Raw genomic sequence first — 15,959 nt, 5'->3', positions numbered from 1 at the left:
GTTTCTTTCCGCAGCGTTTTGGATGCCAAAAATCGGTGCGGAAAGAAAAGCAGCATGTCACTTCTTTTGTGCGTTGTGGCTGCGTTCTCTCCCCCATTGAAATCAATGATGTGGGGTCAGAACGCAGCTACACCGCATGGACCTGCTTTTTTGTTGCGGTCCGCGGCCTTTGTCGGCACGCCAGAACGCAGGCATTTACCTGGAAGTGAGGTCAAGAGGTTTCCTGTTGACCTCACTTCCTGGCAAAGCCCCCGGTGTCGCCAAAGTGCCCGCCCCGACCCCCGACCCCCCTCCCGAAAATCCAACATGGCCGCGCGCACAGTAGCGCACCGGCCGCCCTGCTCCTATGATTTCTGTCGCATGTGCAATAACACATGCGACAGAAAACTATTCCCCAGGCCCTGCCCGTTCACCCCAATTCCCCCCGGTGTCATACATACCTGTCCGGTCGCAGCGCTGATCCCCCGCGGCTCCCTCCTCCTTCACAGCAGACGCCGGCCGGTCACATGAGCAGAGCAGCTGACAGCCAGCACAGTGTTCAGTGTGAGCTGTGCTGGCTGCTCGGCAGTCTGCAGCTGTGACCCGGGGAGAGTGGGTGCAGATTTTTGCACCCACTCTCCTCAAATGGAGGGTCTGCCCTCCTAGAAAATGGGGGATACGTTCCCTGAACGTGCCCCCATATTCTAGAAGGTCCAGAGGCGACGTGGGACATCCAAATGGATTTCTGCGGACCCATTTTTTTTATTAAATTGGAGAACAAGGGAATGATTTGGGGAGTGTTTTTTCTAATAAAAAATTTTTTGTTGTCTTTTTTTGCTTTTGTTTACTGTCAATTAGTTATGTCGGGTGTCTGATAGACGCCGTGACATCACTAATTGCTGGGCTTGATGCCAGGTGACATTACACATCTGGTATCAACCCCATTTATTACCCCGTTAGCCAACACACCAGGGCGCGGGATGAGTTGGGGCGAAGCGCCAGGATTGGCGCATCTAATGGATGCGCCACTTCTGGGGCGGCTGTGGCCTGCTATTTTTAGGCTGGGAAGAGTCCAATAACCATGGCTCTTCCCATCCTGAGAATACCAGACCTCAGCTGTCAGCTTCACCTTGGCTGGTGATCTAATTTGGGGGGACACCATGTTGTTTTTATTTTATTATTTTTATTTATAAATAAAAAAAAAACCTGGGGAGCCCTCCAAATAGATCACCAGACAAGATGAAGCTGCCAGCTGTGGTTTGCAGGCTACAGCTGTCTGCTTTACCCTGACTGGCTATCAAAAATAGGGGGGACCCCACGCCATTTTTTTTTTTTGTTTTTGTGATAAAAACTAGGCTAGGCACCCTTTAGTGCCACATGAAAGGTACTAAAGGTGCCAGCTTAGAATATGCAGGGGGGGGGGTGGGACGTTGTATATATATTTGACCTCCATTGACGCTTTTTAGGCTGGATGCCCACAATCGGGGTTTGCAGCGTTTTGGGCGCAGATTGTTTTCCCTGCGTCCATGACGCTGCGTTGTGCAGTAGAAGCACAGTGGAAGGATTTTTAGAAATCTCATGCCCACTGTGCTTCTCTTCTCCGCAGCATAAACCGACCGGTGGCGCAGCTTCCCGAGAATCAGCATGTCAATTTATGCTGCGTAGATGAGTGTTCTCTGCAGGTAGCATAGAGCTCCATAGCAGCCTGAACCCGAATCGTGGGCATGGGCAGCTGCGTTCTCCCGTGGACAACACTCACATCTCTGCAGGAAGGCTGACACTGTGTACTAGACGCCGTGTCGCTGGATCATGGCCACAGAGCCTTAGGCCTCTTTCACACGTCAGTGATTCTGGTACGTTTGTGCTTTTTTTTTTAAACGTACCAGAATCACTGACATACGCAGACCCATTATAATGAATGGGTCTGCTCACACGTCACGTCACTTTTTGTAGATTTGTCAAACGGGGAGATCGGTTCCTCAGTGAAGTAACAGGGAGAACATACTTCAATATACAATTTGCTAACTGCACCACGGTCGGTGTGATTGTGGGAAGGAATATGTAGGGAAGACAAAGCGCGAATTCAAGAAACGGATAGGAGATCACATTGGAGATATTAGGAATGCCAGGGATACTCCAATATCGAGGCATGTTAGGATGGAGCATGGAGGTGGACTGGATGGCTTTACCTTTAATGCTATCGAGGTGGTCCCACCGCCGGATAGGGGTGGGAACTGGGACAGACTCATCCTGCAGAAGGAGGCCCGATGGATTCACAGGCTATGTACTGTGAATCCGTCTGGACTTAATGAACAGTTACACTTTGGATGTTTTTTATAGTACCTCCCTCCTTACATGCCCCCTAGTCCCAGAGCTTCTAATGGTTGTCTCCTTGTTGCCTTTGCCCATAAACCTGCCCTATTCTTTCTAGCCCCATTGTCTGCCATGCCTATTATTCTGCAAAGGATTTGGCTTTAATTATTCACCTAATTTAAGGCTTTGTATTTTTGATATCTACTTTTCTATCATAGTTACCTTTAATGGGATAAGGACTCTAATTTATATAAAAGAAACTTTTTCTATTGTCTCACCTTAATCCTTTCATCCCCTCCGTAATGGTTGACCTTAGTTATTCCTATTATATATAGAACACCCTGTCCCCAGCACCACTTTCTCATCTATAGACTCTAATAACGGTGCTCCTTCTTTCCTCCCTTTGTTAACCTGAGAGAGGAGGGGGGCGTGACTGACGGTGCAGGCTTTTCATGTGTCCGTCTGGGCTTTCCCTATTTGCGTTCCAGTGTGGGACGCATGTGATGCGCATGCGCGGGGTGCGCGTCATCGGGTATTCCGCTCACGTGACCGCAGCCTGCCTTTCTTTTCATCCTGGTGCTCGGCAGTGGGCGGTAGTTACGGCGCGTGCGCGGGCTCGCGTCATCGGGGATTCCCGATCACGTGACCGCGGCACATGGAGGTGCGGAAGTACTGTGTCCAGGATATGTGCACTCCGCCTGAGCTTATGCCTTCCAGCGAACGGGCCAGGAGGGGTTAACTATTTGCCTTATCACAGGTGAGAAGGTTTTTAGACATTTCTATAAATAGGTGAGCGGTATGCGGGCTTTCTCTTTCCCCCACTGAATCTGCACCATAGCACTCTGACTGCTTCTGAAAGGGAGGATGGCAAACTGAGGAGTTTATCTGCTGCTGATATGGGGATAATGGACCCCATTTATCTAGGGAGTCCTGTGAAGAATGTCCTTATCTATCGCACACTGAGGCTTAAGATAAGTGGCTAATGCTGTATGTTTTGAACAATTGTTGTTTGTTGCCCCTTGTCCCAGCATTATATGTACAATTGAACACCCTGGTTGATCCTTTAGCCTGATGGGTGTGAGTCATCAGGTTCTATCTCATACTTATTGGGACTGGATACCTTCTGGGGACAATTGGTTCTCAGTGTGATATGGGACTACCAGCATTTGATTGTCTATTGTGTTATTCTTGAACTAACTAAATTTTCCACCCCTGAAGAATCTCATGTAGATGAGGGGAAACGCGTCGGGCGGTTGTTTTGAACCACTAGCTCATCCTTGAGTGGTTTTCTTCTGGGTCATCGCACCCCACCATTGTCTCTAATCTAATTATATTGGTGATAGTGTGTATATATATTTTTTTCATATTTGAGATATGATTGTTGGTTCATTTATTGGAAATTATTCCTCATAGTACTATCACCTCATCTGCTAGGGTCATGTAGGGCCCGGAGGGATAGTCTTCGTTGAGTGGGGGCGCCAAATGCGCAGGCCTCTAGGGTGCCGACCTCCGCGGCAAGGAAGGGGCGAGTTTTAGGGCGAATCAAGGGTCAGGCCCCTCCCCTGTACTTTTTGGATATCTGTATTATAAATTTGATGTTGGGATTTCTCCCTTTTTAAGACTTTAATAATAATAAAAAATTGGAATTTTAGGAGTTTTTTGCTTATAATTTTCTCACGTTTGTACTTCTACACTATTTTCTGGATAAAATTTACACTCTTGATGGCAGGATTTTTGTCAGGGCCTGTGAATCGGGAGCAATGGGCACTGGAGGCAAGGGATGCCTTTTCTGACTGTGTGACCAGTATTGATACGCCAAGAACCTCAAATATTAGGAACATCTTCCAAGAACTCACAGGCTGTTATAAAGATAATTTAAAATCTTGGTGGGAGATACAGTCCCTGGAGAACTACATTAAAAACAAAATTGTTCCCAGGGGTTTAAGTATTAATCTTACTCCTTCCAAACGATCCAGATCCCCGGAACTTTTGACAGCCTGGGAGAGGGAACTGACGGGGAGTTCTATACGTTTGATGGGTGTACTCTTAAAGGAGGAGAGGAACATATTTGATTATATGTCAAGGAGGTTAACCACACTAACTGAGGAGGCTCTTAAATTCAAAACTGATATAGACTTCCCAAGAAAGGAAGCTGCTTTGCAGTTTGCGATAGAAAAGTTTCAAAATTCCATCAAGGATCGCAAGCAAAAGCAGTTCAGCAGGGATTTGCCGGAGTTTAAGGAGGGTAGGGTCTACCCTATGCTCCAGGAGGACCCTGTTGAGATTCCAAGAGATAGTTCTACATCAGATACGGATACGTCCGATACTGAGAAGTCTGATACGGCATCTGCAGACATTGAGAGGGAGCCAGACTTAAATCTAGTTATCAAACCAGTGGTACCTCGAGAAAGGGGAGATGGGGAAGATTTACAAGAAAGAACACAGGGCAAAGAGTGGATTCTTCACCTTTCCCTCATGCCTCCTCCTCTACGTCCTCGGCCCCGGGTGCGCCCTCTCCCTCTTTTTTAGAGCAGAGAACCCATCAGAATTTTTACAATCTAAGGAACAACTCTGCAAGAGTAAACTACAGGTGAGCCCTAGAGATGACGATTGCATCATTAATCTAACCCCTCGCTGTCTCACCCCCTTTGAGCGCCAAGTTTTATCTAGGGGTCTTTCGTTCGTTTCTACAAACTCATTTGATGAGTTTTGTTGGATAAAGGATATCAACCTCTTCTCACGTAAACTCAAGTGGAGGCGTTTCTTTAACTGTCATGATAAACAGGAATGCCTGAGACTGGGGATATCTGAGGAGGATCTCCCGGACTTTAGGACTCTAAGTGACCTTTGGAGCGAAAGTCTTGCAGTTCCGGGACATGGTCCCTTCACAGACTTAAGACCCAAAAGTCAAAAAATGCCACCGAGTTCTGAGGTGAATAGTATTGATATATTCACTAAATTGGTGACGGACGAACTTGGCCAACTTAAGAAAAGAGGTTGGACCCCTAGAAGCAATCTGAGGGGAGAGGAGAGGGAGGCATTGGAAACCCTAATGAAGGATGATGCAATCGTCATAAAGCCATCTGACAAGGGTGGAAATCTGGTGGTCATGACCCACAGCCAGTATAGGAGGATGTGCTGTGACATCTTGGATAATAAGGATACATATGGAGTCATTAGGAGAGATCCGACTGTAGGGTTCAATCAGAAACTCCATTCATTACTTGAGGAGGCCCAGTCTCGGAGACTGATTTCATAAAATGAAATGGACTTTATGTATTCTAAATTCCCGGTATTACCGGTTTTTTACTCCCTACCTAAGGTGCATAAAGGGGTCGACCCCCTATGCGGCCGCCCGATAGTGTCGGGGGTCGACTCCTTTACATAAAATAGCAGCATTTATGTAGATAGGGTGTTGAGGAGTTTTGTCACAGCACTACCTTCACACTTGCGTGACACTTCGGATCTGCTTTTGAAATTGGAGGATGTAGCTATAGAGGATAATATCTCTTTTGCCTCAATTGATGTGGAGACCCTCTATAGCTGCATCCCGCATGATCTGGGTGTCACTGCGGTGGAGTATTTCCTCAGTACAAGAGGTACACAGTTCTCTGCACATAATCAGTTCATCATTGCCATCCTGGACTTTATCCTTAAACATAATGTTTTCAGATTCGATGGGAAATTTTTCCACCAGCTCAGGGGTACAGCGATGGGGAGCCCATGTGTTCCCACTTACGCTAACCTTTACCTGGGCTGGTGGGAGGATACCATCGTGTTTGGAGAGGAGACGTCTTGGTGGAGCCCCCATATAACATTCTGGGGGCGTTATATTGATGACGTGCTGGTACTGTGGTCGGGTGGAGAAGGACAGTTTAGGAGATTTATGGAAGATCTAAACAAGAACAAATTGGGCTTGAGGTTTACATCAGACTTTCAGAAGGATAAGATTGACTTTTTGGATATATCAATCTTTAGGGATGCCCAGGGTAAGATCCAAACTAGGACCTTCCGTAAACCCACATCAACTAATCGCTTTCTCCATTGGCAGAGCCATCACCCCCTGAGTCTTAGGAGAGGGATACCGAGAGGGCAATACCTTCGGATGAGAAGGAACTGTTCCTCTAATACCGATTTTTACCATCAAGCGAGTGATCTTAAGAGGAGGTTCCTTCATAGGGGTTACCCTGAACAGGTATTAAGTGCAGCATATAAGAACGCAGTTATGACACCGAGAAGTACCACCTTGCAGACAAGGATTAGGGATACCACTCAAGTGATGAGGATCATCGTGGATTTCGATGACCGGTCGGAGGATGTTCGTAGGATTCTTGGGAAATACTGTGATATCTTGAAGGCAGATCCGGTTCTTGCAGGTTCTATATCTCCCTCCCCCTCTATCACATTCAGACGAGGTAGAACCATCCGAGACAGGTTGGTCCACAGCAATTATGGCTCTCCATCTGGATCAACCTGGCTTGACACCAGAAAAGTGGGCACGTTTAGGTGCGGGAGATGCACTTTTTGTAGATTTGTCAAACGGGGAGATCGGTTCCTCAGTGAAGTAACAGGGAGAACATACTTCAATAGACAATTTGCTAACTGCACCACGGTCGGTGTGATCTACCGCTTTAGGTGTGATTGTGGGAAGGAATATGTAGGGAAGACAAAGCGCGAATTCAAGAAACGGATAGGAGATCACATTGGAGATATTAGGAATGCCAGGGATACTCCAATATCGAGGCATGTTAGGATGGAGCATGGAGGTGGACTGGATGGCTTTACCTTTAATGCTATCGAGGTGGTCCCACCGCCGGATAGGGGTGGGAACTGGGACAGACTCATCCTGCAGAAGGAGGCCCGATGGATTCACAGGCTATGTACTGTGAATCCGTCTGGACTTAATGAACAGTTACACTTTGGATGTTTTTTATAGTACCTCCCTCCTTACATGCCCACTAGTCCCAGAGCTTCTAATGGGTTGTCTCCTTGTTGCCTTTGCCCTATTCTTTCTAGCCCCATTGTCTGCCATGCCTATTATTCCGCAAAGGATTTGGCTTTAATTATTCACCTAATTTAAGGCTTTGTATTTTTGATATCTACTTTTCTATCATAGTTACCTTTAATGGGATAAGGACTCTAATTTATATAAAAGAAACTTTTTCTATTGTCTCACCTTAATCCTTTCATCCCCTCCGTAATGGTTGACCTTAGTTATTCCTATTATATATAGAACACCCTGTCCCCAGCACCACTTTCTCATCTATAGACTCTAATAACGGTGCTCCTTCTTTCCTCCCTCTGTTAACCTGAGAGAGGAGGGGGGCGTGACTGACGGTGCAGGCTTTTCATGTGTCCGTCTGGGCTTTCCCTATTTGCGTTCCAGTGTGGGACGCATGTGATGCGCATGCGCGGGTGCGCGTCATCGGGTATTCCGCTCACGTGACCGCAGCCTGCCTTTCTTTTCATCCTGGTGCTCGGCAGTGGGCGGTAGTTACGGCGCGTGCGCGGGCTCGCGTCATCGGGGATTCCCGATCACGTGACCGCGGCACATGGAGGTGCGGAAGTACTGTGTCCAGGATATGTGCACTCCGCCTGAGCTTATGCCTTCCAGCGAACGGGCCAGGAGGGGTTAACTATTTGCCTTATCACAGGTGAGAAGGTTTTTAGACATTTCTATAAATAGGTGAACGGTATGCGGGCTTTCTCTTTCCCCCACTGAATCTGCACCATAGCACTCTGACTGCTTCTGAAAGGGAGGATGGCAAACTGAGGAGTTTATCTGCTGCTGATATGGGGATAATGGACCCCATTTATCTAGGGAGTCCTGTGAAGAATGTCCTTATCTATCGCACACTGAGGCTTAAGATAAGTGGCTAATGCTGTATGTTTTGAACAATTGTTGTTTGTTGACCCTTGTCCCAGCATTATATGTACAATTGAACACCCTGGTTGATCCTTTAGCCTGATGGGTGTGAGTCATCAGGTTCTATCTCATACTTATTGGGACTGGATACCTTCTGGGGACAATTGGTTCTCAGTGTGATATGGGACTACCAGCATTTGATTGTCTATTGTGTTATTCTTGAACTAACTGTACTTTTTGGATATCTGTATTATAAATTTGATGTTGGGATTTGTCCCTTTTTAAGACTTTAATAATAATAAAAAATTGGAATTTTAGGAGTTTTTTGCTTATAATTTTCTCACGTTTGTACTTCTAAACTATTTTCTGGATAAAATTTACACTCCTTACCTGCCTCCCGACCACAATGCGGAAGGAAGGAGGTGGGCGGGATGTTACGTCCTGCTCAGCTCCGCCCCTTCGCTTCTATTGGGCGGCGGTTCAGTGACGCAGCTGTGACGTTGCTGTGACACTGAACGAACCGCCCCCTTAGAAAGGAGGCGGTTCGCTGGTCACAGCGACGTCGTAGGGAAGGTAAGTCTGTGTGACGGGTCCGGGCGATGTTGTGCGTCAGAGATTTGCCCGTGTCGCACAACCGATGGGGGCGGGTACGCACGCTGGCGATATCAGTGCCGATATCGCAGTGTGTAGAGCGGCCTTTGCTCTAAGGTGCCATACACAGTCTGGTAAGGTCAACTGAGCACGGCAACTAAGGGTCTCTAAAGATCCAGCAATTTTAAGTTAAGCGCCCAATACTTTTGATTTCCCCTGAGACAAGATTTATTTATCCGTGGAGTACTCTCCTTCTCCAATGCAGAAACACATACAGGCCATACTGACGTAAATGTACATGTGCATGAGGGTGGCGTGGAGCCATGTGTGATATGTGTGGCTATTTTAAAGGCTCTCATGTAACCAGTCGGTGCTGCATAATAGGAAATATGGATGCGCTTCTTCTGAGTGGACAAGCCCTTTAAGCCACAGCTGATAATAGGGATCTGGCTGTTCAGATGGCACAGGGGATCTCTTCTACAGAGTCAGACCTGTAGTGCAAAGTAGGACTTGTTGTCCATAATAACCTGTCAGAGCTCGGCCGTCATTGTGAACACGGCACTGGTCGATAACATGCAATAGGTTACATTAGTAGAGAAGGCCTCTTTTTGGTTTTGTTACATGGTTAATACAAGCGTATACCCTGAATTGTAAACTTCGATAGAACTAGACAGAGGGAGCAGTTTAATTATCCATTTTTGCCTATTCTTGCTTCCACATCCCCATCCTTTTTTTTTTTTTTACTTGAGAGATATTATCTTTGGACTTGTTAGTGGAATCTAACCTAATTTTCTCATTCTCCTATGACTAACAGATCTCTCTAACACAGTTAAAAACCGTCCCTGAGAATTTACCGTCAGCATCTGACAGATTCCGCTTGAAGTATCAACAGTATGGAGAAGATATGAAGAATAGCTACAAGCAATATACAATTAGAGAGAAGAATAAACAGCACTCTGCAAGACGGGACGAGAAACAGGAGGTGATAGTAGTATAAGTATTAACTTCTTTATTCCCTTTTTAGCTGGGGCTACAAACTTGTCACTCGCTTAAAGTTCACTGGGTGTTGCAGCTAGGCAATGAATGGGGTCGCATTGCAATCAGGGCGTACTGCGATTCTGACAAGCAGTGACTTCCTAGTACTATGGGGCTTGCAAATTGACACCTTTTACTTGTATATCACCACCATGTAGCAGTGATACCTAGTAAACTTAGGTCTCCCAATAAGTATGGGGGCCCATGTCGGCATGAAGCCCCACCCTAATGCCGCTTTCACACTGCGATCCTCTCCCTGTTCATTGGTCCGGTCAAGGCTTCCGTTTGAACCCTATGCAAAACGAGTTTCGGACATATGCACTGACAGGGCCACTGACTATAATGGTGCAGACAGAGTCACCGTGTGCTCTGTTGTGCATCATTTTTGGGAGTATATGCCTATTGAAGGCGGACACCCATACATACTAGATTGTGTCTGGGTGTCAGCCTCCAGTAAGCATGTACTTTTGAAAATGGTGCACGACAGAGCACACGGAGACTCTGTCTGCACCATTAGGCTATGTGCCCACAGGACAATGTACCCGCGGATAAATGTGGATTTTTTCAGATAAATTGGCAGGTTTAAGCAAGTACAGACACTCCCCATGTTATCCTATGGGATTTGGGGAGTGCTATATCAATGCTGCGGTATGTACGGCTGCAGAATATGCTGCGGATGTCCCGCAGCCGCACGTAACTGCATGTCAATTATTCAAGCGGAAATATCTGCGGATGTCCCGCCTTTCCACTACGGAGATACAGGAAGGGAATTCAGCAGGTATTTAAGCACTTGTCCCGCAGGTTTACCGCAATAACTTCGCACATATACCGCAGCAATGGATAGCTGCAGATTCCGGGCTGCTGCGGGAAACCTGTGGACATACCTGCGGGTTTAAACGTGGGTACATTGTCCTGTGGGCACATAGCTTAAAGGGGGCTTTACACGGTAGCGATAACGCTAGCAATTGCTAGCGATATAGAGCGTGTAAGTACCCGCCCCCTTCGTGCAAGCGAAATCGTGTGATCGCTGCCGTAGCGAACATTATCGCTACGGCAGCGTCACACGCACTTACCTGGTCGGCGTCGTCGCTGTGACTGCCGAACAATCCCTCCCTCAAGAGGGAGGGACGTTCGGCATCACAGTGATGTCACTAAGCGGCCGGCCAATCAAAGTGGAGGGGTGGAGCTGAGCACGATGTATACATCCCGCCCACCTCTTTCTTCCGCATTGTGGCCGGCGGCAGGTAAGGAGACGTTCCTCGCTCCTGCGGTGTCACACACAGCGATGTGTGCTACCGCAGGAGCGACGAATCACAACGAAAAACAACCCTTACCGATTTTTGAGTTTGGGACGACCTCTCCATGGTGAACGATTTTCACCATTTTTGAGGTCGCTTAAGGTCGCTGGTCAGTGTCACACGTTGCAATATCGTTAATGACACCGGATGTGCGTCACTAACAACGTGACCCCGACGATAAAACATTAACGATATCGTAGCGTGTAAAGCCCCCTTTATAGTCAGTGGCCTCGTCGGTGCACACGTCTAAGGCCCGTTTTGCGAGGGATTCAGACGGAAGCATCAAAGGGACCACTGAACGGGGAGAGGAACACAGTATGAAAGTGGCCTAACATGTATGGAAATGACACCTCCACCTGCATTTCTGAGAACCTGTCATGTCATAATTCAGCCTAAACAACTGTTGGCAGGAAATAGTCTTCCTGGCGATGATTGTTTGGACAAGGCAAATATGGATTTGTACAAAGTATCTTGTTACATGTACATGTGGAGTGGTGGATTATACTATGATTTATTAGGGAAACCTTTAAACGCTAAAAGAGAAGGCTGCTTTTTAGTTTTGGTACACGAGGCTAAGCGATTTTACATTAGTCTCCTGCATTTGCAGAATACAAGTGTGCAGCAACCTGTACTCTGTATGGCAAGCACAAAAACTGAATCCATCGGATGGAGTATATTTGTTTTTTTAAGTAAACCTGTAAACATTAAAAGTGAAGGCTGATTTTTGGTTTTGGCACATGCAACTAATACATTTTCCATCCATCTTCTGCATTTAGTTTAATCAATCTAGAGGGAACTACAGCACCATTAGTAGGCTGGATTCACACATGCAGTTTTTTAGCAAAACATAGGATTGGTTAATAAGAGCAAACATATAATATATATTTATTCCATACTGATTATAGGTAACAGAATATTCTGGAATTGCACTCAAAATTGTGCTGATTGTCGCCAACAAGCTCGTTAATAGACACGACATTCACAGATTAGCCAAGATCCTATAATGCAGTGGGACATTTATGCTATATGTGCACAGTTCATTTGTATTGATGTGTTTTGGGTGCAGTTTTGTCACAAAAATGCATGCCTTTCCTTATGCCAGCAAAGTCAATGAGAATCCTGAAGTGTTGTGCACATGTTGCTTATTTTTTCCTTGCAGATTTGCAGCAGAAAATAATTTACAACATGTAAATTCTTTCAGCATTTTTGCCAGAGTTTTTCCACCCTATAATGCATGAAAGTCCATGCAAAAAACACCTAAAAAATGCAACCGAAAACATGTCAAAAACACGTTTTTCTTTATCGTTCCTTTGGGAGACCCAGACCATGGGTGTTTAGCTTCTGCCTCCGGAGGACACACAAAGTACTACACTAAAAAGTGTAGCTCCTCCCTCTGAGCTTATACACCCCTGGTAGCCAGTCCTAGCCAGTTTATCGCTTTGTGTTCAGGAGGCATACATCCACACATGCATTCTCATATGATTTTTCCCTTTTGGAATGAGTTTGAAGAACTGTGGGTCCACGTCTGGACCCCCGGCATGTCCCTTCTCACCCCACTGTGTCGGCGGTGTTGTAAGGTTGATTTCCTAGGCTGGAGCCTTACATGCCGTGCTCCTTCACCATCCCTCCTGGGCTCTGGCTTGAAGTGGGAGCCAGCACGGTCTCCATGCCTGGCAGGAGACCGGTCTCCATCCGCAGCCCTTCAGGACCCTGCTGGACCGGAGCACTCATCCCCAGGGACATGGCCCTGCGTCTCAGCAGCTAAGTACCTGAGGCGTTAATATTTGGGGGTCCCTGTGCTTTATTGTTGGGGGAGAGTGTGCTTATTGTATTTTCTGACATTTCCGGCGGGTTCTCTAGCTGTCGCCCGAGAACCGCGCCGATGGTGCCTGCGCGTCGGGCTCGCCGCTCAAATGTAGGTCCCGGCTTCGCCGGAGGCCTAGTTTCGTTTCACTGTCCTCGTATGTCACTCATGCAGAGGGACAGCGCGGCTCCTCCCGGCGGCCGTTCTGCACAGGGGAGGGACACTGCTGTGCGTGTCTCCTCCCCTGTAGGTCTCTATGGCTCTCCAGATCCCGCTCTTCATGCAAGTCCCGCCCCCTCTCTTCGCTCCGGCGGCCATTTTCTCAGAGTTCTCTCAGCGTTGGTCTGTGTTCTGCATCACTGCTGAGGTGCTGTGTTTGGGGGTCTGGGCTTCGGGGTCTGGAGGGCACACAACACCGCTCTGCACAGCACAGCGGTCTGGTAAGCCACAACCGGCTCTGGTTGTGGACCTCTGTATATACTCTCTGGGGTTCATTCTCTGGCAGAGCCCCCACTCCAGCAGCATGTCTCACACGAGGAGCAAGGCTCCAAAGCTTTACTCTGTATGCGCTGCATGTAAGCTCCTGCTGCCTGAACCGAGCACCTATCCACATTGTGATGCCTGCTCTACCTTGGCGGTGCCACAGCCTGGAGTCTCTCCCCCAGTGGTCTCTCAGGCTGCTCCTGCTCCTGTGGCTGAGCCCCCGGCTTGGGTAGAATCCTTTTCTAGGTCTATCTCCCAGTCTTTTGCTGAGTCCATGGGACTTTTGTCCAGGACTTTGCTGAATATGCATCAGCCCCCCTCACAGGGTGCCTCTGCTGCTAGGGCTCTCTCAGGACCGGAGCTCACAGAGGATTCATCATCAGGTCCCAGACCCCGTCCTCCTAAGAAAAGACGTAGGGTTCCCTCTCCCTCCTCCTCCCGCGGCTCTGATTCAAGAGCGGACTCGCAGGATGAGGAGGATGCCTTTACAGGGGGCTCGGAGGCTAACTCCATGTACCCCATTGATCTGTCCGAAAGTGACTCAGATCTTAGTGACTTGATTGCTTCCATTAATTCTGTTCTGGATCTTAATCCGCCAGTATCAGAGGAGCAACCCTCTCCGGCAGAAAAGCACCAGTTTACCTCGCCTAAGAGGGCAAAGAGTGTGTTCTTTAACCACTCCAGTTTTCAGGCCGCTGTGTCCAAGCCCAGGGCCTGTCCTGACAAACGCTTCCCGAAGCATGGTTCTGATGACCGTTTTCCCTTTCCACCTGAGGTGGTCAAGAAGTGGGCTCAGTCCCCAAAGGTAGACCCCCCAGTGTCTAGGCTCTCAGCCCGGACTGTTATGTCGGTGGCTGATGGCACCTCCTTTACGGATTCCACTGACCGCCAGATTGACCTTCTGGCCAAATCCGTATATGAAGCGGTGGGGGCCTCGTTTTCCCTGACTTTTGCAGCAGTGTGGGCTCTCAAAGCCATCTCTGCTTCTCTAGAGGAGATGCATTCCCTCACCAGGGAATCTATGCCCGAAATGGTTTCCTTGACTTCCCAAGCTTCAGCTTTTTCATCCTATGCCATGTCTGCCATGCTGGAGGCTTCTCACCGCACTGCGGTGGCTTCGGCTAATTCCCTCGCTATCCGCAGGATCTTGTGGCTTCGAGAGTGGAAGGCAGATGCTTCTTCTAAGAAGTACCTTGCTGGGCTCCCTTTTGCTGGGTCCCGGCTGTTCGGAGAACAGCTGGATGAAATTATTAAGGAAGCTACTGGCGGGAAGAGTACTTCCATGCCACAAACCAAAGCCAGGAAACCTGCCCAGGGTAGGAATCAGTCGAGGTTTCGCTCCTTTCGTTCCTCCAACTGGTCGTCCTCTAAGCCTTCGGCCTCGTCCACTAACTCAGCCAAGGACCAGAAATCCAACTGGCGCCCAAAAGCGCGTCCACAGAAGACGGCAGGAGGTGCTGCCACTAAGGCAGCCTCCTCGTGACTATCTGCCCGCTCCAGCAACGTCCTTGGTCGGTGGCAGGCTCTCCCACTTTGGCGACGCTTGGTTTCAACACGTCTCCGATCAGTGGGTGAGAGATATCATCTCCCACGGCTACAGGATAGAATTTTCTTCCAATCCGCCAAACAGATTTTTTTCTCTCAACCCCCCCCTTCTCCAAGGCCGCCGCCTTCTCACAGGCCGTGGCATCCTTGCAGGCCAACGGAGTAATTGTACCGGTGCCCGCCCGGGAACGGTTCAGAGGTTTCTACTCAAATCTCTTCCTAGTCCCCAAAAAGAACGGTACTTTCCGGCCCATCCTGGATCTCAAGCTTCTCAACAAGCATGTTCAGGTGCGGCACTTTCGCATGGAGTCTCTGCGATCAGTCATTGCCTCAATGACCCAAGGGGATTTCCTGGCGTCCATCGACATCAGAGATGCCTATCTGCATGTGCCAATTGCAGTCTCACACCAGCGTTGGTTACGTTTTGCAATCGGAGAAGATCATTTCCAATTTGTGGCTCTCCCCTTCGGGTTGGCCACAGCCCCTCGGGTATTCACCAGGGTCATGGCTGCAGTGATTGCGGTTCTGCACCTACAGGGGTTGGCAGTGATCCCTTACCTGGACGACCTTCTAGTCAAGGCTTCATCCAGCGCAGACTGTCAGCGGAGTGTCTCGCTCACTCTCGCCACTCTAGCCCAATTCAGGTGGCTGGTCAATCTTCCCAAATGCACTCTGACTCCGACCCAGAGTCTCACGTACCTAGGGATGCAGTTCGAGACTTTACCGGCACTTGTGAAGTTGCCCTTAGTCAAACAGCAGTCCCTCCAACTGGCAGTGCGCTCTCTGCTGAGGCCCCGCCGTTATACCCTCAGGCGTCTGATGCAGGTGCTGGGTCAAATGGTGGCGTCAATGGAAGCTGTCCCCTTTGCCCAGTTCCATCTGCGCCCCCTGCAGCTGGACATTCTCCGCTGTTGGGACAAGCGGCCTTCCTCCTTACACAGGCTAGTGGCTCTGTCGCCACAGACCAGGAGCTCTCTTCAGTGGTGGCTTCGGCCCCTCTCTCTGTCCCAGGGGCGCTCCTTCCTGGCCCCGTCCTGGGTGATCC

The 15,959-nt window shown here is 48.5% G+C and overlaps 1 protein-coding gene across 2 annotated transcripts in view; it reads left to right on the top strand.

Annotated features, from left to right (window-relative positions):
* The window catches only part of CAPS2 (calcyphosine 2), a 201,512-nt gene that overhangs the window by 34,549 nt on the left and 151,004 nt on the right, over window positions 1-15,959 (top strand). Inside the window, exon 6 of one of the 2 annotated variants that reach the window (XM_075344907.1) lies at window positions 9,642-9,731. In XM_075344907.1, the coding sequence (XP_075201022.1) occupies window positions 9,642-9,731 (90 nt within the window). Of the gene's footprint in view, window positions 1-9,563; window positions 9,732-15,959 lie in introns of both variants that reach the window. The other variant, XM_075344906.1, reaches the window with a different exon arrangement.

Source organism: Anomaloglossus baeobatrachus, chromosome 4 (assembly GCF_048569485.1).
Source record: "Anomaloglossus baeobatrachus isolate aAnoBae1 chromosome 4, aAnoBae1.hap1, whole genome shotgun sequence".
NCBI classification, from domain to species: Eukaryota; Metazoa; Chordata; class Amphibia; order Anura; family Aromobatidae; genus Anomaloglossus; species Anomaloglossus baeobatrachus.
The sequence above is the reverse complement of the archived record's forward strand: the minus strand, read 5'-3'. Positions and strand labels throughout refer to the sequence as shown.